Here is a 26,745-nt window from a genome sequence, read left to right as displayed (position 1 = left end):
CCGTGGAGAGTGTGGAAAATCAGACTGCTTCTCATAAATGGTGTTTTGGCTTCTCGCCCCACTGGAGCAACAGAACAACAACACTTAGCATTAGCTGCAAACAGGCACATCTGTCAGCAATGAGGCTGGATGTAAGATTAGGACTGGATGGTGTTATTGACTGATCAGAGCTGGGAGCCTGTTTGTCGTTCAGGACTCAGTGACGAGACTGGAGAGTTGTGTTTGTCTCCTGTGTTTGTCTGTGTCTGTGGGTGGGGGCGTGTTTGTGTCTGACATGTATGCCTATGCACGTATGAGTATGTGATGTTTACGTGTGTGTGTGTGTGTGTGTGTGTCTGTGTTTGTGTCTGGTGTGAATGCCCATGCATGTCTGAGTATGTGATGTTTGTCTGAACGTCTGCTGCTCTCCAGATCAAATCCAGCTGATATCTCTCTGGGCAGGTACCTAAACAAGCGAGGCTTTAGACATTTTACCCCCCTCTTTTTCCACCGAGGGTCCCAGCTGTCGGGAAGATGTCAGCGGTCTGGTGCGTTGGCGTGTTGACAGGCCGTGTTCACGTGACGGCAGATGTTGAAGGATGGAGGGCAGTGATGAAGCAGGGCCAGCTGTAAGGGTTTCGCGTGATGGAGCGGTGAGAAACCGCGGCGATGAGACACAGGGTTCACCCTCATTTTCTCAGTCACTCTGTCTAGCTGTCTGCCTCTCTCTCTCTTTCTCTCTCCCCCTCTCTTTCTCTCATCCAGTACGCCAGCTTGCCCGCACTCCTCGTGTTGGTCTTAATCAGCCTCCTCATTCACACGTTGGACGATTTGAGACGCTTTGACAAACAGGATCCTCCTGGAGTGTGAAGTGGCTGCCACCCATTTCCACTGTGGCCCATTGTGGCTGTGCTGTGTGCTGCGCTGGAGGGGCACACAGGATGGAGCTCAGCGGTGGGCTTGTCCTGGGCCCCCAGCCTGCGGGCCGGAAGAGCGGGCCGTGGTTCAGTGCCGCTCTGAATGGCCCCTGAGAGCCCAGCGTGATGGACAGTCTAGGGCTGCACACACTGGCTCTTTGTATCAGGGTTTTTTGGACTCTCTCTCTCTTTCTGTCCCTCTCTCTATTTCTCTCTGTCTCACTCACACTCTCTGTCACAGACACACAGTCGTTCTCTCACAAACAATCTTTCTCTCCCCTCTCGCCTCGTGATCCTGATGTGGCAAGTCTAGCCTCTGCAGTAAGACCACAACATTGCCTGACACTGTCATTATACGCAGTAAGTTAACTTGTCTGTCTGTCTCTCTCGCTCTCTTTTTCTATCTCTTTCTTATCCCCACCCTCCCTCTCTCATTCATGTGGTGATGAGATGACGAGTGGCGAGTCTTGAAGTGGCTGGAGGTCTAACCAGGATATTAGTCAGGGACTGGGACCATGTGAAAGTCATCAGAGAGAAAAAGGGCCCAACGTGATTATCATTTGTAGCTCTCCATGCAGAGCCAGTAGGATCCATTTTGTATGTTTGTTGTGTAGAGAGCCATCAGCTCCCACTGATATCCTCTGTGGAGGAGGATGACTTTAGAAAATCCTGGACTGTAATAGCCTGTATACTATGAAATCCTACGCATTACACTTAGAGAGAACAGCCTGAGCTGTGCTGCGTGGCAGGTTTACTGAGAGTAGCTGTCTGTCTCTGTAGAGTTGTTGCTACTACTCAATGGCCAGCCGACCTTATTTGACTTGGTCCAATCTGATACGCACAATTGCACAGTACAGCATCCCAGATGATTCCCTGTCATTTGGTCCATCTAATTGGCAACATAATCCATTATCCTCTTTGAACAAAAGTTAGTCAGAAGAAATTAACAGGAAAGGAAGGGGGATTACATTAAAAATAGAAATGACTTGGACAAAGAATACTACAATGTTTTCTTATAAGTGAAATGTCATTTTGAGTTTGATCTTCCATAAAGTAGGAAGGTTATATTATGCAGATTGTGTGATGACTCACATAATATCTCACAGACCCTGAGATTATTTCAAAATCCCAGGCCCCCTTTGAATCCATCTACTGAGTGAGTCTGATGGTCCAGACTAGCATCCCTATAGGACTTTGTGTAGGACTGCTGAGGATTTGTGTGGAGCTTTGATGTTGTTTCTGTCTCCCTCCATGTCAAATACCAAGACTGAAGCTTTTACAGTGGCCCTTTGTGAATAGAGAAGTATTCTTGAGGCTGCTAATAGTTAAACCACGTCAGAGGGTCTTTCCTTATGCCAGTGTTGTTTCAGCCAGCCAAGACAGAACTGTGCTAACCAGCCAGCATGTCCACTCCAGCTGTGAAAACACCACCTTGGATTTATTGAGTTATTAAACATAACACCCAATCAGCGACACAGGACCTCTCCATTGAGAGAAAAATATCTTTGTTCACCACAGCAGTGTGTGTGTGTTGGATGTGTGTTTGTATGACATTGTAGACCGGTGTTTAACAGTAATATTCAGAGCAGCAATGTTGTATCACTACAGTGCAGAGGGGTTACAGAGATCACATGACAGCATGTACAGTGGGTTATAGTTGTTTGACCAACATTCTCAGACTGGATGGATAGATGGCTTGGAAAGCAGGTCACTACTGTGGAGTGGACACTAATCAAATGGATGGCTCATCGATTGGATTGGTGGCTTTTAACCATGATGTACATTTTCTCTCTCTGACTTGGCCCAGTTAGAAAAGCATGGCAGATGTTGACATATCACTCTGACCTTCTCTGTGACAGGCACCAGGGAAGTGGGGTAACAGGGTCAAGGTGATACTTTAATGCAATGCAGCCTGGTGGTATAGATTCCCTGCATGCGTTAATACCACAGTTTTGATTCATTAGCTTTAGAGATGTCAGATTGTGTTGACGACAAATGTTGTTCTCATTGTCAAAGGCAATAAGATTCGGGCTGTCAGATACTGACTGTCATGATGATATTATGGCATCCAGGACCATGCTGTCTGCCGGCAGACAGTCGATCTAATGGGAAATGTGATGCATTTCAAGGCAGGGCTTGAAACTAAACAGACACTTAATGAGTTGGCAATCATGCTGCGTTCCAGCCGTGACACGTCACACCTGATTGTGCTCAACTGAATTCATATTAAACCAGTGTGACTGTTGTTATTGCCTCTGTCACTCATCTGCCCATTTATTACTAGAGAAATTTTGTTACCGAGATAAATCTTTACCACGCTTCGCATATGGAAAAAATTTCATCTCTTCAGGAGGGTGAACTTAATCGCCAGAAAAGTATGTTGTGATGCTCGGGAAACAACCTTACATGACTTCAAACTGTGAGAGTTAGTGGATAGTGTGCCAACGTACAGTTCAGCCACCTGGATCAAAAATACCTGACAGCGACATCCACTACAAAAGCAGCTCCTCTGTTGGATGGACTGTATTTACTTTGTGGCTGGGCTCAATATCCTGTGGAGCTCTGCGCTCCGACTCCAGCCCACTCACCCTTCCCGACATGTTCATCAGAGAAATGTGGGCTGCGGTGGAAGTTAGCCTCTTTGCTGTGGGCACACTCAATGGGTTGTGGTTAACATGCTGCCATGGCAACTCCTATTCACCCACCCTGGGACAAAAATGTTTTTATCCCCCCGTACTACACAAAGAGTCAGGATGAACCATCTGACTGCAAAACCATTGTCCTGACAGTAATATATCTGTTTTAATTTCCTCTGCCACAGCAAAGAGCTCAAACACAGATGAACTTTCAGGATTCTCGTCTCATGCAGGAAGCAAGAAAATAGATAAGCATCTCTGAAGCATCTCTGCTTGCTCTGATATAGCTGCAAATTTGTGTTGAAATAATAGAGGCCCATACTGTCTGCAGCTTCCCAGTTCACTTATTTTCATCTTCCTAGTATACAAGAAAGAGCACAAATAGAAAATGCCTTATCCTATACATATTGAACAGTTGATTAGTCATTAGACATTTTATACAAATGTTTTTTCATTTTTTCATTATGTGTTCCTTGATGAATGTGTAAAGTCACAAATCCCTCTATGGTAACTTGTGAAGATGAGGAAGGAAGTGATGTATAAACGGCATAAAATGTTCTCTTCTTATGTTGTTGGTCTGGTGTAATAGCTGTTATGGAAACTTGGGTAATGATAATTTTGCACTGCAAATGGACCCTGTCATGTCATCCCCATTACCCAGGCTACAGTCAGGTAATGATGATGCATTTTGCACTGTTGCTATATGTGTGTGACTATAGGCACGCGTCTCATTGAAAAGCACATTGAAATCAAAAGATTGTCAGAATCCACAGGCTGCTTGCTATGAATATAATTGTTACATGACCTATTCTGTGAAGGTCAGCGCAATTCTTTCAAGGCCAAAACAGCGCAAATTGGCTTAATTTGGAAGAGGCCATTCTGAAACACTTGTTTACAGTATTACATATGAGGTATACAGGCATGAGCCTCAGGCATTGACCAGGATGTCCTATAAATCTCAGCCTTGTGCTTACACTCCAACATCCTGCTAGACACATGTGGATGTGATTGGAAGCATATTGAGGTCTGTTTACATGTGTCCACAGACAGTTCACTGTGGTGACTGGGTCTATATCACAAGCCATATGAATACATTGGAGTAGACAGACCCATCTGGGTCACTTCATTCTATCATTGCGAGTTGCCATTGATTTCCATTACAGCTTGGCCGACACCCATGGCTCTGACTTGTTGGATGGCCATTAGTTCGCTTTAAGTGTGGTGATGAATCGTCAGATAAAATGGTAATGGCTGTGTAGACTGTACAAACTCAGCTGCACACAGCATGCTATACTGAATACTGTACTGACTGGTACTGCACATCACACAAGTCTAAAAAGGAAGCAGGCCTCCTGAAGCGTGACCATGGACAAATGTCATGAAACCTATTTTGATCAGATTTGTTTGCTATATGTGCATCGTTGCTTTGCAGTATTTAGGGTGACAATTTATTCTTGTTCTGTAAGTCACTAATTAATGTTTGAAACAGTCAGTCCATGTTCTTTAAGAGTCCAGATGAGTAATAAAAAGACTTTTAATTTCATTAATTTGAATTTTTCATCTCATACTAAGTTTCCCTGAGATCACTTTCTGGGTTACAACTGTTCCCAGTTAAGGGCAGAGTGAAACACACTCCCTTATATGGGCATGTTGACACTGAATTGAGTAATATGGCTTTGTAGAGTAAAGAGATTTGATTCGCTGTTCAGCAAAACCTTGTTTTATCATATCAAATGATCTTATGCTTGTGTCCTCTTTGTATTTTTTCACAGGTTGCTTTGAGTGCTGCATCAAATGTTTAGGTGGGGTGCCGTACGCGTCGCTGGTGGCCACTATCCTGTGCTTCTCCGGCGTTGCCCTGTTCTGTGGCTGCGGCCATGTGGCTCTCACCGGCACCGTGACCATCCTGGAAAACCACTTCTCCAAGGTCGCCAGTGACCACGCCATGCTGACCGATGTGTGAGTGACCTCTGCTCAGCCACACCTCATATCTGCTGCATGGACGGTTGTACTGCTCGCCAATGTCGGACAAACAGATACAGCTGATACCACATCCTGTCAAAACATACTGTATCCATGTTGGAATAGCCATCCATCAAACAATATCAGTAGTCGCGGGAGAATTTGTTCTCACATAGCCATCTCAATGAACAAAGAGACCCTTAGAGGCCTAAACTCAAGGCAGATAAATCAGATCAATGGAGTTACTCTTTTAATGAGGTTGGCTTAATGAAGCCTATTTTTAGCTGATAATGTCTCTCGACTTCACCTTATCCTGGAGAGCAGACCTAATATGGACCTTTTTTTATCCTCTATCCATTAGTCTAGACAATAAAAGAGGAATGAGAAGGACAGGACCAAGCATATGTTTTATGTTGCTGCTCAAGTGTAGACTTGGAGTGCACTGTTTAATTTAAGATGTCTACCAAGGCCGTCTGTCTCTTGGCAGATGATTCCCCCAGACATTGCATCACCTGTTATCTCTGCACTTGGGGTAAGGGGCTCAGTGTCTCTTTTCACTTCTTGGGCCGTCTGTTTGTGATTAATCACCCCGAGTTACTGATGATTTCAAGATTCCACTCAAAAACCCCAAAAAAACAAAACAATGGTAGGCAGTACTTTCCCCGTCCCTAGCTGCGGTATGTCAAATGCTATTACTCTACCTGACATTTTTAGTGTGTCTCTCCAGGAGTCACGTTGGAGGCTGAAAAAAATGTTACAGTCGTTGAATTGGGCTTACTGTGTGTGTTTAACCCCAAACTGATGGAGAGGTTATGTGTGACATGTTGTGTCGTTCCTTTACAGAATACAGCTGATGCAGTACGTCATCTATGGCATCGCCTCCTTCTTCTTCCTGTATGGGATCATTCTGCTGGCTGAGGGCTTCTACACGACCAGCGCAGTCAAGGAGCTGCATAGTGAGTTCAAGACCACCATCTGTGGACGCTGCATCAGTGGAATGGTATGCTACTATGACCACCACCCCGCTGTGTTGACCATGATGTTTTAACACTCCCTATAGCCTGTAACACTCCATGTAAAAGAAAGACGGGAGAAGTGTGATAGTAATAATAAAAAAAGACACATATGAAGATGATGTGAAGGGGTAATTAGAGGAAAACGAGGATGAGAAGGAGTAATAGTCATCATTATATACACTACCTGTCAAATGTTTGGACACCTGATTGAATTTACTATGTCTTTCATTATCTTAAAGCCATTTGGATCTAGAGGCTTATGCTTAAATGCTTGGAATTTGTTTCTTAGAAAAATATAAATAGTGAAGTTGATGCCTATGTATGAATTTCTTTCTTCTTCTTTCTTTCTTTCTTTCCATCAAGGCAAAGGGTGGCTACTTTAAAGAATCTAAAATATAAGATAGTTTTGATTTAACACATTTTTGGGCACTGCATAATCCCATTTGTGTTATTTCATAGCTTTGATGTCATTTTCTAAAATGTGGAAAATAGCAAAAATAAAGAAAAATGTGCATGTCCAAACTTTTAAACTTTTGACTGATAGTGTGTAGGTGATTCAGTGTTATGGTTATCCTGTGATGCTAACATTGTGTGTGTGTGTGTGTGTGTGTGTGTGTGTGTGTGTGTGTGTGTGTGTGTGTGTGTGTGTGTGTGTGTGTGTGGTCAGTTTGTGTTCCTCACATACATCCTGGGTGTGGCCTGGCTGGGTGTGTTTGGCTTCTCCGCGGTGCCAGTCTTCCTCTTCTACAACATGTGGTCCACCTGTGCCGCCATGAGGTCCCCCATGGCCAACTTCACCAACATCGACACCATGTGCGTGGATGTTCGTCAGTACGGTAAGAGAGGGGCGCTCTGTCCAAGAATATGTTCTCTGTTTTGCATCATCAGCATTTGAAACACAGAATAGACATGTCTAATGTTGTCTTTATCGGATGAGTCAAGCCCAGGTCGCACTGAGGTCGCTTCGAACTAAAACAGTATTATGGTAAATAATAAGTGGAACAGAAAACTGCTGCTATACTTCCCTTGCGCAGCTCCATCTCTAGCTTTACAGAGGCAGCGTTAAGTAGTAGCAATAAAATATAATGATCCAAAATGTTCATTGGGATGTGTTTTATAGCTTTGATTTGCTTAACTTTTAGACTATGACAGTTTAGCAGAGATTTAATCCAAAATCCAATAATTTTGCACATTACTACAGTGATAAGGGACTGCAGGCCATTGACTGAGCAAACTTTGGCTCATTTAGTACTTCACTCGCTGGGTTTTATCAAGACGTGATGCAGGGAATTTGCTCTGTGTAAATGGAAACCTTTGAATCTCATGACTACAGGAATTATCCCATGGAATGCCACACCAGGCAAGGCTTGTGGGTCTACGCTAGGTGACATCTGCAACACCAGCGAGGTAAGAGCCGCTGTCCCATCCAGACACATTCATACAAACACCATCCAGACACATTCATACAAACACCATCCAGACACATTCATACAAGCGTCATGCAAACGTCAGCAGAGGCCATAGAGCAGAGCGCTGTGTGAAATGTCCTATTTATATCAACAAGGCATAATAAACATGTTTGCTTGTCTGTTTCCCCAGTTCTACCTGTCCTATCACCTGTACATCGTAGCGTGTGCCGGGGCAGGAGCCACTGTGATTGCTCTGGTAAGTTTCCCTCCAGTCTCTCCATCCTCTCTCCTTTTTAGTCCATCTTTGCACGGTTTTGTATCAGTAGATCATGTGTCAAGTGCTCCTCTCCTCATTTCCCATATGGTTTATGTAACCACTCCAAGGAAGATTACGCATAGGCTTTTCCACAGCTCCAATTCCATTTGCTGTTTACCATCTGCTTAGATGCCCCTGGCCCCATTCTTATTTTAGGAGGGATGAAGCAGAGTGCAGTTTGCCCTGGATTGGGCTTGTTTATCGGGCAATGTTATCAAATAGAGTGTCTAATTTCTAGACATCCGAATCATGAGCTTTATCTTAGGGATTATGAAAATTGTAAGCAGGATATTGTAAATAGATATTTTATAGTCTCTCACATTTTCTTATTTGCTACTAGATAAATATGCCGGGAAATGGAATATGCCGGGAAATGATTGGTCACCATACTAACATGTTACTAGCGACTAGGGAGTAACTGGCATGTTCTCTTACCACCTTTATTCTGTTCTCTTCCACCAGCTGATCTACATGATGGCTACCACTTATAACTTTGCTGTTTTGAAGTTTAAGAGTCGAGAAGACTGCTGCACTAAGTTTTAAACTGTTTTAAGAGCACAGTACAGTATCTGAGGCTGTACTGAGTAGAGACAGTTGCCACTGACAACAAATGAACTAAAAACATGAGAATAGAAAAACCAACATCTCTCCATTAGTAGTCACATGAAGTGTAAATAGCTGATTGTATGCATCCTTTTAGCGTTTGGTATCCAGGGATATGCTTGTCTGAGGACACCTGATGAGACTTGTCTTCAGAATGGGGTGGTGTATAGTTTTACTGGATTGTACTGCTTTCCTGGGGCCTCGCTTATAGTAATATGTCACCATCAGATTTTATAGAAATGTGCACAGCTAGAAATCCATACCAGTGTCGTTATTTATAAACCTTGAATTTAACGTGAAAAAGTTCCCAGAGCTACGCCAGCTATTGATTTGACCTGCACAGATTTGAAAAAGGCATCAGCTGCATGAGTATCTCTGATAAAAAAAAAGCCTACAGTATTTTTGCGTGCAGTACTACGCGACATTGCAAAATAGGAAAAGTATAAATCAATGGCAGAGCTGAAATGTGTTCCTGTGTGCTTAAATTCCTGAGGCACTTATAAAATATAGACGGAAGGTACTTGTGCAGGTTGTTACACACAATTTGAAAAATTACCTTAAGATTGAGTTAAATATGAAATGAAAATGAGGCTCTTGCTCTTTATTGAGTCTGATTCTGACATAAACTGCATTAAGCCCATTCATGTAAAGCTCTGAAATTTGTCCATGTGGAGAAGGAAGAGAAAAGATAATTAATCTGATGACAAATAATGAAGGTGTTCTCAGGCTTTATGTTTTTGATAGCCAGATTAGCATTTTGGGTGAGGAAGAATTCTAGTGATTCATTTGTAAAAGGACTAGCTACAGTAGCAAAGTAGCGTTGGCCAAAGTGCCTTGTCCTTACATTTCTTTGTTTTTATTTGCTTAGCCTATTTTTGGTGCCAACCTATGAAACCATAAAGTGTTACACAGAGAATTTCCAGTATTGATTTCTTTTGTCACAAACTAGATTCTAAACTGAACTAAAAATCCTTTCATCAACAGTATTATGGTGATGTAGACCAGGAGACCAGTTGTGTATAGTAGATTTCAAAGTAACTGCACATACCTAGCACAGCACACTGAAGGGTTAGGCCAGTACCAGTGTCATACTTCTGCATGAGGCCCTAAGCCTCACTTTAATTTCTTCATGTATTTTATAAAAAAAGAAATTCTCCTATTCTAGAGTAGGGTAAATGTATTTTTTTTTCTATGAGATCTGATGCTGTTATAGCCTCAGCTATGAAGTTGATGTTTTGTTTCATACATTTTCCTTTATTCATTCAGAAAGTGCCATTAAAGAGCCATTTGTTTTTATTTTTTAACACTGAGCCTGCATGCTTAAATTTTTTTCAAATTCTTTGATCTGTTTATGGTTACTTATACTCCATATTTCATATATTTAATTCTCTCCTTAAGTTTTTGAAGACTGTAGCTTTTTCCTCTCTTTCTATACAAAATAAACAATCTTTGTTTACGAAATATCCTTACATGGTCTATTTCTTATCACTTCTACAGAAAGGACATTTTAGAGAATAATGCTGAGGTGCAGAAGAGATAGGATCAGGTTCATGAAACAGCAGACTCTCATGCTATGCACTAACCTCCCAAGTTTTCCAGCTGCCATTGTCATGAAGCTTGCATGCACAGCTCTCTTCCTCTCCTCTCCTCTTCCCTTCCTCTTAATAGTGCCATTTCCGTAGTATTGCCCATAGCGAAATAGTTACTCCGGTATAGTAATGTTGATAATAATTGTAACAGTAATGTCTTTTGTCACGCTTGTGTGTAATGTCCTTTGACAAGCTTAACTTTATGTTTGTGTATGTGTGTGATGTAGCTCTGACTCCTGTAGCTTGCTTTGCATCTTTGACATGCTCACCGGCCATCCACCTCACCCTTCTCTTCCAGATCCACTTCCTCATGATTCTGTCAGCAAACTGGGCCTACCTTAAGGATGCCAGTCATATGCATGCCTACCAAGACATCAAAATGAAGGAGGAGCGGGAGCTGCAGGACATCACTTCACGCTCAAAGGAATGCCTCAATTCCTACACATAAGGAATAAACGCTCACACTCCAAACCCACACACACGCAAAGACACATAGACAAGGCCAACCACTGGCGATCCCTCTGGACCAAGAGAATGCTCAGCTAAAACAACCTGCCAACTGCCCTCACACTGTGCAGTACTAACCAGGCTCCTAACAAACTAATGCATCAGTGTTGCTTTCTGCACTAACTCACCAAGATGTGTGTTGGAACCGCTACTTTGTGTTGCATTTATGCTGTTTTTCTTTTTTCTTAATTTTCTATTTTTCTGGAGAAAAATAGCTGTTTTGAACTTTGATCTTAATTTGCTCTTTTGCTTTCTCTAGCCCTTTTTCATAGCCAGTTTTTGCTGGTGAAGCTTGAGACATTGCACTATTCTTATACAGTACAAGGCGAAAATGATGAAAGTTTGTTTTACAGTCTTACTCTGTCATTCTTCTGACCTGTGGTGGCCAGTTTTAAACAAGGGAATGCAAAACATTTTATAAATGAAGTATTTTTTTTTTCTTTTTCAAAACAAAAATGCAGTTTTAATTATATTTCCCAGCACAACATGAAACGCCTTACATGCAAAGCCACATTAGAGGTCAATTCTGAATTATTGTGTTATTTTCTAACATGTCAGAACCATCAGTCTATACTGACCCAAGGCTATGACACATGCCACAAGATGTTTTGCTTTGGCTTTTAATTGAGGGAACATAGAGAGGTGAAATATAATGTGCACTACACTCCACTGTAAAAGCGAGGGTTATTCTTGCTCTTGGTAAAGTATTATCCTTCTTCCATTAAAACATACTAGGACCTTTAATACTTAAGTCTTTATTTGCATGACCTTCTCAATTTTTGGTGGTCAGTTGAGTATGAATAATTGGTTCTAGAATAATCTGTATCGTATTTACTTTAAAATCTTAAAAAATGATACAAAGCATTCACGGCCTACACTAACACTACCTCAGGTGTACACTAGAGCCCATGGAACACATTAACTGGAAACAAGAACCACTTCTCCCTCAAAAGAGCAAAGCTGTGGTGGTTTGAATATTCAATTTTAGTCCTGTTAACATTATGCCTCAAACACATGCATGTACAAGTTAAGATAACTGAAAGGAAAACACAGCACACACACCGGGAGCTGTGACATGGCAAATGCTTAATGGACCAAAATACAGTATTATAGAATTACATTTTCAAGCATGATGGCATAAGAATATCTTGCTTTCTAAATGTGGACTGCTGCCAATCTTAAAATAAAAGTATGTTCAATGCAATTCATAATTTAAAATGTTGAGAACTTTGTGGTCCTTTTGTATTAATTTAGGCAAATTAAAAAACAATGCTTGCCAGTGTAGAGAGCCTCTGATCCCTCGTATTGTTCCAAATTACCATTTGTGATACGATTGTTAGCTCGCTATCTATTCCAATAACTGTACAATATGATCAAAATTGCTTGATTTAGAAAAATCTTGCTATGAAACAAACTGTAAAAAAAAATTATGTATGTGCTTTGGTACCATGGCAAATCCTATAAATTAAATAGATCTAAAGAACACTGTTTAGATGTGAACAACGTAAATGTGTTACAAGTCAGGAATTTTAGTGATGTTTTGTTATTATTATTGGAGATAAAACCATTTAAAAAAAAAAAAAGAAAAAAACTTTTTTTCTTAATTCTCTATAATTGCATCTGTTTTTGATGTGCAATTGTCATAATACTGACATAATTATTCATGTAATCTTTTTTCTGTTAGACAAGAGTTACAGGGACATCTTGATGTTTATTTCTTTATTGCATGAAGAAAGCTGTTTCTGCAGTGATACAAGTGATGTACAGTCATGTATACTGACATCAATAGTAGGCAGTGTTTGCCTGTTTTCTTTTTTATTTTCTAACTGAATACAAATTAATCCATTCTATGATTATAGCCGAGTAGTAATAGATGTTTTATAGTTTTTCTTTTATTCAAGTCAAAAGTATATGAATCCTATAGTATTTTGTTACTGACCTGATAGTATACCCGTATTTTCTATGAGTGTCAAGGGCTTCCTCATACATTACCGATGCTTAACTCTTCACAGAACTTTCAAGTAATTACAATTACTTGCAACACCGCTCATCATTTATATAATTGGATATTGCAATCTAAATGGTAGATTCAGCCAAAGTATATATGCCATTGCAAGTCTCATTTTGGCCAGTGTTTTATAAACAAATATATCTCTGAGATATTGTAGTACAGAACCTGCAATGTACTGCGCAGGACTGGCAGCCACAGGTATGCAGTGGCCAAGCAGAATGATGGCAGATGTACAGTAAATGATGCTATGTACACCACATCTCATCTTATGCTGTGTTTCCTGAACCAAAAAGTAAAGAATCAAGGCTACCTATCAATCACCAGGAGGACAACAATCCAGCATCCTGTCTGACTGGAATCCCCTATATGACGTTACTCAACTGGCCTGTTGACTGTTTTTATGAAAAGACAAATAAAACATGAACTCCACTCTGTTGTGGTGTGGTTTCTCTTTCACATGGTAGATAATTTGAAAATTGCAGTTGTGTACAGTCATGAATTGAGAAATTGACTCATGTCAGAGCAGTTCGAAAATAGGATTTATTCAAACATATGCAATTGATGAAACAACAAAATATGGACAGTGTCAACTACACATATTGGAAAAAACTATTAATGCTATAAAAGGACAAATGCTTCACATTGGTAAAAACAGTACAGGAATGCAGAAGGCTGTTCATTTCATTGTGTTTCTGTATTAGCACTTCGGGACAACCAGCTCACCAGAACTCATCATCCACTTCCTCGTGCGAATATGCTGCAATGCTGGGGAGATAAAGAAAAGTTCATTAGTGAAAGCCCATAGGGACAGAATAAAATAATAAATTATTTCTCAATCATATGGTCCTCAGACAACATTATTACAAAACACATTGCAGCATATTCAAGACTAGGAGAGCAAGAGAAAACTCAAATGTGTTTTTCTCCATACCCCAGAACAGTTTATATTTTGTCAGAAAAGCCAGAGAAACGTTTATCCCACCACTAAATTTGTGATGTCAGGCTGATGTACAACTCTGCTGAGAATAAATTGGAAAAAGATGCAAAACTTGACTGAAATCCCAGGGGAATATTCTTGGGATATTTACATATTTTCTGATTCAAATCAGTCATTACTGCTAGAAAATGGGGATCATTTGAGTGTACAACCTCAAATAAACAATTTATGCATCCTTATCCCATTAATTGCCTAAGGAGCAGTTCAGGGTCATGCATTTTGATGCTATTTAAAGTTGTTTTGGTTTTCTGGTTTCTATCTTTGGATCTGTGTTGTATAGGCTCACAACTATTAACTGTCCTACACCAACAGCGTAGCATTTGAATTATTAAATTGAGTTGTATTATACATGCAAGTAAAACCATAAATCCATTTTCTCTCTAGCCCTGGAAACTGTTTTGAGTTACCTGTCATCTTTCTCCTCAGACAAACTCTTGGCCTCGGGGCTCATGTGTTCTGGCTCCTCTCTCCCGGCGCTCTGACAAACAACAGCAAATCACACACTCGGTTTAACACACATGACTGCTGCTCCAGATCTGCAATAAAAACAAAGCTTTTCAACAGTTAAGCGAGAGCTGCAGAGAAGTGTGTGTGCGACTAACCTGTGCACGCTGCTTCTCTCTTGCCTCCAGGACCATCTTCATGTATTTCTCCAGGGGATTTTCACCTGCAGACTTTTCCTCACCACTTCTCTCCTCCTCTTCCTTCTGCTCTTCATGTTCTCCTTCTATAATACCCTTCTCCTCCTCTTCCTGTCCAGGTTGCTCAATTTCTTGCAAAGTCTGGCCAGATAAAGATAATGTAAATCTTGAATTCATCATTCTACCTTTTCTCAGTTAACATAAATATAAAATGAGGATTATTAGAGGAAGATAATCATTACCATCTCTTTCTCCAGTCGCTCAAGCTCTTGCAGTTCCCTTTGCTTGGCTTCCTCTAGCTCCCTCTGCCTTTGTTCTTGTCTCTCTTTTCTCTCTCTCTCCCATCTCAGCTCCTCATCTTCTTCATCTTCTTGCCTGGCAGATTCACCTGGGGTTTGTAGGACTTCTGTAAAACATATAGGTTGACTTAAGTCAAATTATTTAGCAGTGACTTCTCTCCATTGTGGCAGCAATGTACTCTAGGCTGGTAAGCATGTGGCTGCAATGTGAGGTGGGATACAGTATGAGAGATCCATGAGACCCATGGTGTAGAGGAGAGGGTCAAGGGTCAACCTGAAGATTTTGCTTCAGTGATGGGAGGCCTACCAACTCACCCGCCTGGCCCTGCATATGTATCTGGGTGTCTGGGAGGTCCCATGGAGCCTGTGGGGGAGGGCCAGAGGGGCCGTCAGGGGCCTCCTCAGAGAGAGGGATGGCCGTGTCCGGGAGAAGCACTGGAATGTGGCTGGGCTCTGGAGGGAGACAAACACAAAGAGACCTTTTATGCTCCACCATAATGCAGCAGGGCCAGAGGACCAGCACAGAATACATAATCAGCTGCCCTTCATCTTCACCATTGTGCGGGGCCACTGAAAGGACACTTTGGAGGCCAGTCACACACTCATTAAAAACAGGCATTCCAAAATCCAAAACCTCCATAACAGATTTACTCCATTCCGTTACTGTTAAAATTAGTCAAAGTTAATGGAATCTGCAAAACACATCAAAACAAGCTTTTTCGATACTTAACAGCACCACTAACGAAACGGTGAGAATGAATGCAATAATTTTATTTGGGATGTTTTGTTCGGACACACGGCACCTTTGCACGACAATTGCAATCCTAAGACACTTTATGTTGTTTAATGTGAAATATACAGTTCATGTATAAGACTGGTGCACCAAACACTGCTCTGACAAAAGAAGAGAGCAGGCCTGGCTGGTAGAGTTTGTTCGTTCATCTGAGGTTACAATCCCTGCTTCCTGGTTTTAGACAGAACAGGAAAACCTGCAGGTGCTGAGCGTTAAGGATGATGGATACCCAAAGGGCTTGTCATCTCTGATCTCATGTCCGACAGAGAGGGCTTCTGTCATACTACATGCACCAGAACTATAAATAGTGCTTTATAGGCCAGCGGATTAAAAAAACCTCCTTTTGATCATAATTCTGGTCAAGAGTACTTAAATGTCAAACACAATGACATGACCGAACAGCTTTGCCAGTATATCAGTCATATTTCCATACTGTATTTGCAGTGGTAGATTGGATGACATCCAAACTGGGTCTCTCAGGTCAATCCCATCAGATCAAAGGAGGATGTCACAGTATGTAAAGTACAGTGGAACAAATGAATGAATGAATGAACAAAGAATTATGATTAAATGAACACTTCTGGAGGAAATAGTTAAAGGCAAGACAAGCTGACATACAATCTCCTGTGAGAACACAATCAAGCACCATTTTATTGTAGTGTTTTTCAAATAGTAAGGAGGAAAAAAAACAATATACACATAATCAAATATCAGTTTAGAGTACCTGGCAGAGTGTCTGTGAGATCGTCAAGGCTTATCTTCTCAGGCTGGGGCGAAGACTCTGAGCTGGAGAAGACTTGCTGTATCTGTGGCGGACTGAAACGAACAAAGACACAGATAAGGGCATTAGTGCTCACTGTCCCTGTGTAAAACTAATATGTTGCACTGTCCTTGCCAAAGCAATGCCAGATGCTACCTGGCCTGGTCTCGTGCTGTGCTCTTGAGCTGAGGACTGCAAGGCGGGCTGAGGTCAGAGGAGAAGTCGCCCGAGGATGCCACCTCACCGTGGGAGACAGGAGGGAGCCGTCTCTCAGATGACAGCTCAGGGAACGGCACCGGAGACACAGCAGCCTCTACATAGTGGCAGGGAATTTATGTTAGGGGAGAAAAAATTATGATCCAAAGACTGACATGAAAAGACTTGGACTGATTGTTTTGAATGTTTAAAATACACCTAAGTTCTGCAACAGAATACTAAATATACACAAATATACACAGGCAGCAGTACATGAATGCTGACAATGTGAAACTCTTTCACTGTTTATTTCTTGACAGTTAAAAGGGGTTGGTATATCTAATCTCTTTGAAGTGATTTGACAGGATGAAGTATCGTCTGGAGTACCTTCAGCAAGCTCTGTTTGAAGCTTCCTCCTGGAGGGAGAGTGGGGGGTGGAGGAGAGGCATCTGGAGTGAAGGGAGCTTCCATCCTGAGGGTGTCCGTCTTCTATAAACAGAGGCTCAGCCAATGACTGGGGACCATGGTCTCTGACTGAGCCTGTCGACTGGGGCTGGTTTTGGTCTTCTAAGAAGGTCACTCTTGGCTGTGGAGTTGGTAAGGTGTTTCTAATGTCGTAGGGGGCTGGGGAGGGGGTTCTGCTGCGGTGGGTGGGATATTGTCGTTGGGGAGACAGTGGTCTATGAGAGACTTTAGGTTTCTGAGGTGAGAGGGGGCGAGAATGGTGAGAGATTTGTTTCCTCGGAGGAGAGTCAGGGCGATGTGAAGGATGGGCTCGTTGGGGGGAAAGTGGTCTTGGGGGAAGCATGTGTGAGATGGTGGCGTGCACTGCCCTCTGCTGGTAGTTCCTGTAAGCCTCCTCCAGGGTCTCGGCCTCCTTCTCCAGCTCACGGATCCGGGCCTTGGCTCCAGCCACCAGCTCTGTGTCAGAGTCTGGAGGGCTGCTCTGAGCCCACTGACTCCTGTGCCCTCGCAAGGGTCCACCTGCTTCACAAACATCATCATAACCCACCCTGCGCTTCAGCAGAGCCCTATCCACATAGATGTCAGGGGGAACCAGCTTGTCAGTGCCGAGCTCCAGTACCGAGCGATCCACAAGAGAGGGCTTGGGGTTACGCAGCACTTCATTTTCAAGAGCTGTCACCATCACATGGATCACACACCACAAACGAAAAGAAAGAAGGGAAAAAGGAAAAGCAAAGAAGGAGAGTTTTAGGTCTAATACAAAAGACCAACCACCATAAAAGAGTACAGATCTGAAAAAGGATTTGTAAACGGATTTCTAGTGCAACCATTTAGTACACTAATTGAAAAACACGTAAAAGGCAGTATGTTTGAGGTCTTCTAAATTTGTCAAGTTCAACTTTTAAAAGATTAGATGTTCAATAGAAAACATGATCCGGGAAAGGAAGTCAGTTTATGAGGAGTGGGCTATAAGGATGTCTAGACAAGTTATGCATCATTGCCTTTGCAATGTGTAGAGGAACCAACATGGTTCAAGGTGACTGATCATGTCAAGCCATGGTGAACATGCACACCCAGGCATGGGGTACCTTGTTGAGTTTGGCGAAGCTGCATCTTGATTTCCTCAGCATGGCTAGTCATCCACTGCATCTTCTCCTCACACTCAATCAGTTGGGCCTTGAGCTGGGCACAACGCTCCACCTGCAGAAAACAGTAGACAACAGGACATCGCACAAAACGCCACCATTTACTCACAGTGAGTATGACTCACTGGAAGCCCAGATCCAAGGCTGAACCCCAATTAAACATGCAACTCTCCAAGATGAGACAGATTTGCTAAAAAGAAAAGCTGACCACATTGTTTCCCACACTCGGTGAGAGGGTATGTTGTGACTGACCTCACACTGGAGTTGTGCCTGCAGCACCTGTTTCTGGTTGTCAGACTCCTCCTCGTCCAGCCTGCGAGCGTTCTGCAGCTTCCGCAGCTCCGTCTGCAAGGCCAGCTGCTCTTTAGACGGCCTGCCCAAATCTGAGAGGGATGTTATCAGAGTCAAAACATGATCTAAAAGTACAGCACTATGTCACAACATTTGTTGTAACGGGCAAGTATTGCAATTCATTGTCTTATTCAGTGGTAGAATTAACTTATGAATACTTATGCCAAAACACCAGGTGATAACCAGTAGTGAGTTCTGACATACTGAGTCACTTTAATATCCTTCGATTCATAGCCTTGGCAATATGGATTTGGCCGACAAGGTGCTCCGTGTCTGATGTATTGTGTTGAGAGCAGAGCACATGGTTAATGAAGCCTACTGTTAGTGATGAGGAGAGAGGCCCACTGATCCCCTGCCCTATCCTCTAACAGGAAGAATATTGTGTCCCTCAGAGAGAGGTAAAACTTTGGTACTCCGCCATGGGCAGAGAGAGCCCTCTGTCCCTCCTCGCTGTGCTCCTTTCTCCCCCCCCTACTCAACTCCTCATCCCACCTCCCTCCCCGGTTTCTCTCCAGAGAGCTGTCTGCAAAGCTACAAACACAGCACAGAGGCTCCACATTGACAGGCGAGACACATTCAAAAAGACTCCACTGAGCCAGAAGCAGTTGGACAACCAGCTTGAATGCTTCACACTACAGTGCATCTCCAGACAGCTCACAATGAGTCAAGGCACAAGTCCTCTGAATGCAGCAAAGGAGCTGGACTCCTCTCAGTTAAGAAAAAAAAGAATTACAGTTACAAATGTATTGGTTTTCAGGATTTACAAATTATAAGCAATACCTCTAAGGAATGAACTGATTTTCCCTGTGTCAAAGGAAGCTGTGACACATTATCACAGATAGCAAAAACTGATTTTATTGGTTTCCCAAGGTAATCTGGATATGGAGGGAGAAGGCAGAACATAATGAATCCTGGGAGGTACTTGAGACCAGTAGTCACTCCTCACCTGCGTGGAGGAGCCGATTCTCCTCCTGGGCCTCCTCCAGCTGTTTCTTTAGCAGACGCAGCTGCCCCTGCAATTCCACTTTCTCTCTCTTCAAGCTGGGGTAGTCACTCATGGTCTCCAGTCGTTCCCTCAGCAACTCCTTCTGTTGATTCAGCAGAGAAGCCTGCTGCTGTGATGTGTCCAGCTCAACCTTGAGAGAACCACAGGAGATATGAGGGAAGCACGCATAGTAGAACTGAAGCTTAAATTAATATTAGCCTATGTTGTATACAATTATTACAGAATCATATTACACTGAATGATTGAAAAATTGGCATTAATTCAACCGTTTCATGAATTAGTAGGAAAAAATACTGTGCAAAATGTCATGTGATGAGAGTGTACTCAGCAGGTACAGTGCTGGATGAATAGCAATTATCCCATTTGCAATTGATGAATTGAATTGTCCCATTTACCTGCAGCCGTCTCAGCTCAGAACACGCTTTACTGTGCTCCTCTAATCTGGCATTAATTGCAGCTGTCTCCTTTTGTATGCGAGCAGTTTCCACTGGGGGAAAAACAGAATGTAAAGATGATACCTAAACAAGGTTAGCAGCAAGCCTGAGGCAGTAATACTGTATAAATGAAAATACACACCTTTGTTTCTGTTCTCATTTTCTGTTAGCTTTTCTGTCCTCCTGATGAATTCCTCCTTCAACTCAAGCTGATATCTGATAATTACAAAGAAAACACAGCTCTGAAACTAAACCGTATGGGATGGGATATGGCTGACATGATGCAATCAACACAACAAGATCTTGAAAAACCAAGCCTCTTTGATCTAATATGGAATGGTGCAGATTTAATAACCAAGCCATGTATCATCTAGTGTTGTAAAGGCAGTGTATCGTTTGGTTGAGTGCAGATCGAAGCTGCATGTTGAACAGTCTGTTTGACCTCCTAATGAATATTACAATATGTATAGTCCCGGTTGCTGATAGCCAGCTACACAATCTAAATATAAACACTACAAGGTTGCATAACTGAAAAGGTGATAGTTCTGTGGCAATGATGAATGATAGACCTGTTATGACAGAAACCCATTTATCACCATTCCAAAAATTACATGCATGCCCACTTTGGGACCAAAACACATGCAGCACCAACATCTAATTTATGCCCATTTGCTCAATTTTATCGCTAAGACAAACAAATACTGGTCAGACCCACAGCAGCATTACATCTGCTGGAGCACATAACTCATAATGTGGGAACACCCTCATGTTGACACTCATTAGGTTTAAAATGCACATTGTACATACAGGACATTGAGGATCTTTTATCTTGGCCCTACACAACAGTGACATCTTCTGGTCAAAAAAAGGCCTGAAAAAGATCAACAGCCCAAACTTGTGAGGTCATGTGAGCTGACACAACAGGCAGAGGGTGCCATCAAATGAGAGACTGCACGTGCGCAACCAGTGGAATATTTCTGATTGTTGGTGATATTGTGCAGGACACAACCTGGGCAAATAAGATATTCTTTGTAAATACCTGGAAAGTTCATTCTTCAGCCTTTGGTCATATGTATCCTCCATAGTCTTCACTGCCAGCTCTCTCCTCCTCAGCAGCTCTTCGGTCATCTTGATCTTCTCCTCATGGATTTGGCAAGTCCTGTAGTCATTATACTTTCAGTAACACTCTCTACCATCCAGTGCTCGCCATGAGCGAGGACGGCAATCATATGTTCATTGTAATAAATGGTACGAAATGCTCTTACTTGTCAAAAGCCTCCATTCTCAACTTCAGCTCATTTTCTCTGTTCCGCAGTGTTTCAATTTCCTTCAATACTGTTTGTCTCTGCATATAGACATTCTTTTCTTCAATCTAAAACAGACAGAAATCCAAATAACTGCATCAACCATTTCCCTCTGGATCTCAGAATACCTATGAGTTCTCAGATGTTGGGAGCCTTCTATAATTTTGCCATGTAAAAATGGGTGATATTCTACAAGTTTAACATTGGAGAACGTTGTTTTGTACAGAGCATAACACCAAATTAGCAGTCATCTACCTCTTGTTGTTTTTGTAACCGATCAATGGCATTTTTCTCCCGGTTCATTAATGCCTTTGCCTTCAACTCATAAGTCCTCTCCATATCTTGTCTCATCTTCTCAAATTCTTTATGAGATTTTGCTTTTTCTTCCATCTTCACCTTGGCGATTTCCACATCTTTAAAATGTTGCATCTTAAGAAACAAGAAAGACACAATGTATGCATAAAGCCCACATAACTAATAAGAAAAAAATAAAAATCATATGCAGTGTAGTTTCAGTCAAGCAATCTGATTGGTCAAAGACATGTAAGCCAAGAACACTCTCGGGTATACTTGCTATCGTATCATATCATATATCATTTTACGTAGTAATTTTTGATTCAAAAACTTAACGGAGATACCTTTGTGCTCATTTCTGCTTGCATCTGCGCTTCAATTTCTTTTCTATACGCAGCCAGTTTAGATTCGATTGAGACCCATTTGTCCCCCCTGTAATGGAGGCTCTCATATTCCTTATCGATCATTTTCATCTTGTCAACTGTAAAGAGAAAAATAGCAAGAGAATACGGTAATGCTTTATTTTCTGGGTTATACAGAAAATGTAAGCAGTCTGGTGGAGTCAATAACATACTGTTAACTTCTAAAAGAATTTCCTGGAAAGAACTGAAAAACTATAAGCTATTTATTGGAAAAATAATAGGCAGAGGCCAATTATCAGAAGTCATTATTCATATAATTATATCATATAGTCATTTGTTGAATTCTTAATTAATTTTAGTTCATTTCAAATTTTCTATATAACTACTACAAAATTGAATGGTTCTGTCTTGGAAACAAGAAATTGGAGGAACTTACCAACTACCATTGACCTCTTTCTCTATTTTCCCTATAATCAGTACATAATTATACATACATGTTTTTTCCAGGAAACTTCATAAGAAACAGTTCCTTCCTGGGAAATTATTAGGAAATTATGGATCCGGAAAATAAAGTGTTACTGAGAATACTATTGAAGGTCACAAGTGTGGAATATAAGCGGTCAATTTGAGACATACCAAGAGATTCTCTATAATTGGCTATGCTGGTGGTCTGAGTGTCAGCATCACAGTGCAGCTCATGAGTGTGTTGGTCTGTTAGTTGTGTTAGAAGGCTCATCAGGAAACCTGGAGAAGGAGAAAATATTTGAGGGAAAGGACTTAGGGGCCTAGTTAACAGAAGCAGTATGTACGCCTGAAAAACGTAGCAAAATGCTGAGCTTACCTTTTTTATCTTTCTCTTTCTTTGATGACTGTGAAAAGAACAATAAACATAACTCTGTTATTACCAAGACTTAATTCTATATAAACTATATTCTACATTCTAAATCACAATACTCAATACCAGGGATCTGTAAAGTGCAGATTCAGGACTAATTTTCATAAGCTGAAGAAGGTCTCCTGTTGTGAAAACCTGCCAAGAAGGATTAGAGCAAGTCAGTTACTATTGAGAAACGTCTATCTTCATCTGAAACCATATTCATTTCAGTTTAGGCTAAATTAACCTAATGTTGTAGTCACACTCACCTTGTCCTTACACAGGCCACTTTCAGGGTGGAACACAGATAAAGTGTACTCATACCCAGAGGTCCGAAGGTAATCAGCCACTATACTGTTAGAGGCTGAGACCAAAACAGAGTCCGATTTCACAGGGACAGGCCTGGGAACTGTTTCTCCTCCACTCAGAAGTGGCTGCTTTAACTCCTGGATAAGCTGGTTACGCAGCTGTGTCTGGATCAGAACAAAGTAAAAGAGAACAAAACAGATCGAGACCAAAATCTTTCCAAAGGCAGACCAGAGTAGACATAGTCTTAGAAAATCAACAGGAACATAGCCTACTTACTTTCAGTGTGTCAAGCACTCCTCTACTTTTGAAAGTTTGATAGAGCCTCTTCCTCAGCTCGTCTGGGGATAGCACCTCTTCCTTGGCCGCGGACATGATGGTCGTGCTTTGTCTCCGAGTTTGTCTTGGTCCTAATAGAAGAAAAACAAAAGCAGACAACAGTACAGGAGAACTGACATAGCCAGCTGTGGAACAAGCACCTCCGCTTTCAACATCAACTGACTCGTCTTTCTTACCTGATTTTATTTTACCATTCCTCTACCAACTTAACACCAGACTTAATAGCCATCTCACAAAGGAAAATTGCAATTAAGCGGGTTTATTTGCATTTTGCGTTAGTTACCAGCCTAGTAACCAGCAAGCGTCTCTTCCCAAGTGCCCACAGGATTTAAATCCGACTAACGTTAACGTGTTTTTGTTCCGGGCAGGCCCACAGTTATGACGTAAAAATAATATTTTTAAGAATACATTTATCGAAAGCTTAGACATCTGGCAACATGTCTAATTTAAAAACAACACATGTGTATTTTAAAATACAACACACCTTTCAAAGTAATAAATAACCTTATAAATATCATTTAGACCACACAACCATGTCGTCATCTTCTTGCGCCTGCCCTCCAGGAAGCAAAATTACAGGTAAACAAATGTCTGTTCTGTCAAATCAAAAAGCTGTCTACATCGATTGTTTTGAATGTCATTGTAGATTATATTGGTGTAGTCTTTTAAGTAATGTTATCTTTATTGTATTCTCGTAAAACTCACTCAAAATAAGCATACGAGTATGTCAGAAAAGTTTTACGGTAGAACGCTTCTACGGAGCGCTACAGCTAGCTTGCCAGCTAAAGGAAGGATTCACAATCACTAGGGAGTTACTGACATTGTCAATTTACAAGGTTGATTTATTTAACCTAATTGTTTTTTATTTGAATTGATTTCAGGGCGGCTAGTCTGTGCTGAGAAGGAACAAGAATGTCTGGAAGTTTTTATTTTGTCATGGTTGGTCATCATGACAACCCTGTATTTGAAATGGAGTTCCTGCCAGCTGGGAAGGCTGAATCAAAGGTAACTGGCTTTGTTATAAATCATTCCAGCACATCTTTTCTTGCCCCAGATCTAAGGAATAGGCCTGAATTGTCTATGATTCAGTAGCCATGTTAAATGAATGATGTTGCAAGGAACACCCTTCAGTAGACTGTGACATAATTGTCAAGGCGTAATCGGTGTTCAAACTATTTCTTGAAATGATACTAGGCCTTAGAGAATTATACATAGGAAACAGAAATGCCTGTTAATGTATCTTCTCTCATAAGATGTGTTTCATCTTTAACAGGATGACCACCGTCACTTGAACCAGTTCATTGCGCATGCAGCCCTGGATTTGGTGGATGAAAACATGTGGCTGTCCAACAATATGTACCTGAAAACTGTGGACAAGTTCAATGAGTGGTTTGTTTCTGCCTTTGTCACTGCAGGACATATCCTTTTTGGACTATTCCCTTCCATTTTTGGCTTTTATTCCCTGAGAGTACATTGATTGCTCAGGGAACAGATATACAAAGATATACAATTCTCTAGAGATGCTGCTAGTCTCCCTTCATGGTTAGAATGTCAAAAATTACTAAATATTATAGCTTCGTTTTGAGCTGTGTTCAGCGTTGGAGAGAGAATTCAGAAATCAATTTGTGTAAAAACAGTTGGTAGGGACATTTCAACAATCCCAAAATGTTGGTCGGGATTATTTCTTTCAATCTTTTTTTTTTACAGAGCAATACGAGTCCTTTATGTTAATTTTAGATCCTAACCTTCCAATCAGTATTTGTCAACACAAGTACCTATGTCCCAAAGACAAAATCCTGAACACTAACTTTAATCTGTGTGTTATCAGTTTCAAACCAGGAAATGCATCATTATCACCATATATATGTCACAGATTCAGGGGCAAGACATTTTTTTCATCACTGTTTATGGGACACAGCAGAGAATTTTCAGTAATATAAGCTGAACTGTTTTAGAGCATGAGGATGGTATATTTCAAAGCTGAAATTAAGTGGTATTCCACTAAACATGCAAACTAAACATGTTGTGTGCATCCATAATTTGCTATATTCTCACTGAACAAGAGTACAAGGCCTAAAGGCAATAAAGGAACTTGGCTCATCATATTCAATGAACTGAGCACAGAGATGTAGTATTGTAATTCAAATACCACAATGCAGTAATGCAAGATATCTGACATTAATTTATCTGACTTTAAGTTGTTTTAGTAGGGAAGAATTTTATGTAGTGCAGCATTTAAGTTTGCAGGCAGTATATGTTGCTCGCTTTTTTGGAGCTCAGTCACATGGATGTGTTGTATTGTTTAGTCATCTTGAAGGATTTTTGTGGTAGGTCTTTATTTTCCTTAATTATCTGTTATACATATGAGATTCATCATGCTGCATGATGTGCGACAAGAAGATGGAATCAAAAACTTCTTTAATGACGTGTATGATTTATACATTAAGGTGAGTTGCCTTTTGTTGAAATGAGTTCTCTTAACATGAGTTAACATTTGGTCAATTTATCCTTCATCGTTTGCTATTAATAATCTGTTCTCTTTTCCAGTTTGCAATGAATCCCTTCTATGAAATCAACGCGCCAATCCGTTCAACAGCGTTTGATAGGAAAGTCCAGTTTCTTGGCAAGAAACATCTCCTGAGTTAATTGCTCCACAAGCAAGATGATTTGGATACATCTTGTCTGTTTTTGTATATATTTTCTTTCCTGTGCATTACCTTAAGACACTTGTTTGATGTCTGTATGTTTATCATCTTTATTATGTTTTTAAGTTGTCATTTGATTACATTAGTTCTAATAGTAAAATGTATTCAACATTAAGAAGTGGATTTTCTACAAGCGTGATTTTTTGTGTGAGTCTGATATATTATTGCTCAGGTAACACTTTCATCATAATAATGCCACCATCATTTCTTGAATGAGCTTGCCAGTGTCTGAAGGGTTCTTGTTTGTTGAATAGTTAACTGTACGCTTTAAGGCATACAAAAGTTCCTAAGTATGTTTCACCAGTGAAGAAATAAACATTAGAATTGTTGTGCTGTCAATGCAACAGCCAGAAAGAGCAGCAGTATTTTACAATCTGAGTTCAATTCAAACCTTTTGACAGTTAAGCTCTAATTTAGGAAGGCCGTTATCAGTGTTTTCAGGATAGAAAAAATGCCTTAAGAGAGAATTCTTCGGGGTTTTATTGAAGTTTTTGGCATACCAGTAATACAATATTGAATATGATATGAAG

The 26,745-nt window shown here is 41.1% G+C and overlaps 3 protein-coding genes across 7 annotated transcripts in view; 2 read left to right on the top strand and 1 right to left on the bottom strand.

Annotated features, from left to right (window-relative positions):
• The window catches only part of gpm6bb (glycoprotein M6Bb), a 31,931-nt gene extending 18,563 nt beyond the window's left edge, over window positions 1-13,368 (top strand). For 2 of the 3 annotated variants that reach the window (XM_071538963.1, XM_071538962.1), the window contains exons 2-7: window positions 5,305-5,491; window positions 6,338-6,494; window positions 7,178-7,346; window positions 7,844-7,917; window positions 8,110-8,175; window positions 10,726-13,368. In XM_071538963.1, the coding sequence (XP_071395064.1) occupies window positions 5,305-5,491; window positions 6,338-6,494; window positions 7,178-7,346; window positions 7,844-7,917; window positions 8,110-8,175; window positions 10,726-10,875 (803 nt within the window). In that variant the 3' untranslated portion in view covers window positions 10,876-13,368. Of the gene's footprint in view, window positions 1-5,304; window positions 5,492-6,337; window positions 6,495-7,177; window positions 7,347-7,843; window positions 7,918-8,109; window positions 8,176-8,697; window positions 10,300-10,725 lie in introns of those variants that run through there. The other variant, XM_071538964.1, reaches the window with a different exon arrangement.
• A 126-nt stretch (window positions 13,369-13,494) lies between these two features.
• ofd1 (OFD1 centriole and centriolar satellite protein) lies at window positions 13,495-23,838 on the bottom strand. 2 transcript variants are annotated; one of them, XM_071538968.1, is made up of 23 exons: window positions 23,687-23,838; window positions 23,451-23,581; window positions 23,135-23,338; window positions 22,953-23,021; window positions 22,833-22,860; window positions 22,628-22,735; window positions 21,974-22,110; window positions 21,591-21,764; window positions 21,297-21,403; window positions 21,071-21,190; window positions 20,174-20,247; window positions 19,993-20,084; window positions 19,538-19,727; window positions 18,493-18,623; window positions 18,184-18,295; window positions 17,018-17,767; window positions 16,592-16,748; window positions 16,400-16,491; window positions 15,198-15,335; window positions 14,826-14,989; window positions 14,545-14,724; window positions 14,350-14,420; window positions 13,495-13,710 (listed from the first exon to the last, which is right to left on the bottom strand). In XM_071538968.1, the coding sequence occupies exons 2-23, from the start codon at window positions 23,544-23,546 to the stop codon at window positions 13,665-13,667; spliced, it is 3,240 nt and encodes a 1,079-aa protein (XP_071395069.1). In that variant the 5' UTR covers window positions 23,547-23,581; window positions 23,687-23,838; the 3' UTR covers window positions 13,495-13,664. The 2 variants fall into 2 exon arrangements, with proteins under 2 accessions (XP_071395069.1, XP_071395070.1); XM_071538969.1 differs by having other exon boundaries at window positions 17,018-17,617.
• A 218-nt stretch (window positions 23,839-24,056) lies between these two features.
• On the top strand, window positions 24,057-26,306 carry trappc2 (trafficking protein particle complex subunit 2). Of its 2 annotated transcripts, XM_071538966.1 has the most exons (5): window positions 24,057-24,089; window positions 24,392-24,515; window positions 24,784-24,932; window positions 25,876-25,957; window positions 26,058-26,306. In XM_071538966.1, exons 2-5 carry the CDS (start codon window positions 24,423-24,425, stop codon window positions 26,154-26,156), a joined length of 423 nt encoding a protein of 140 aa, XP_071395067.1. In that variant the 5' UTR covers window positions 24,057-24,089; window positions 24,392-24,422; the 3' UTR covers window positions 26,157-26,306. The 2 variants fall into 2 exon arrangements, with proteins under 2 accessions (XP_071395067.1, XP_071395068.1); XM_071538967.1 differs by lacking the exon at window positions 24,057-24,089 and having other exon boundaries at window positions 24,241-24,515; window positions 24,784-24,928; window positions 25,872-25,957.
• Window positions 26,307-26,745: the final 439 nt, after the last annotated feature.

This window comes from Centroberyx affinis, unplaced genomic scaffold (assembly GCF_046629955.1).
Source record: "Centroberyx affinis isolate AG114_WGS23_722 - 3 ecotype Tasmania unplaced genomic scaffold, CSIRO-AGI_Caff_v1 ptg003379l_1, whole genome shotgun sequence".
In the NCBI taxonomy this organism is placed as follows: Eukaryota; Metazoa; Chordata; class Actinopteri; order Beryciformes; family Berycidae; genus Centroberyx; species Centroberyx affinis.
Note: the sequence above shows the minus strand (reverse complement) of the source record. Positions and strands in the feature narration are given on the sequence as shown.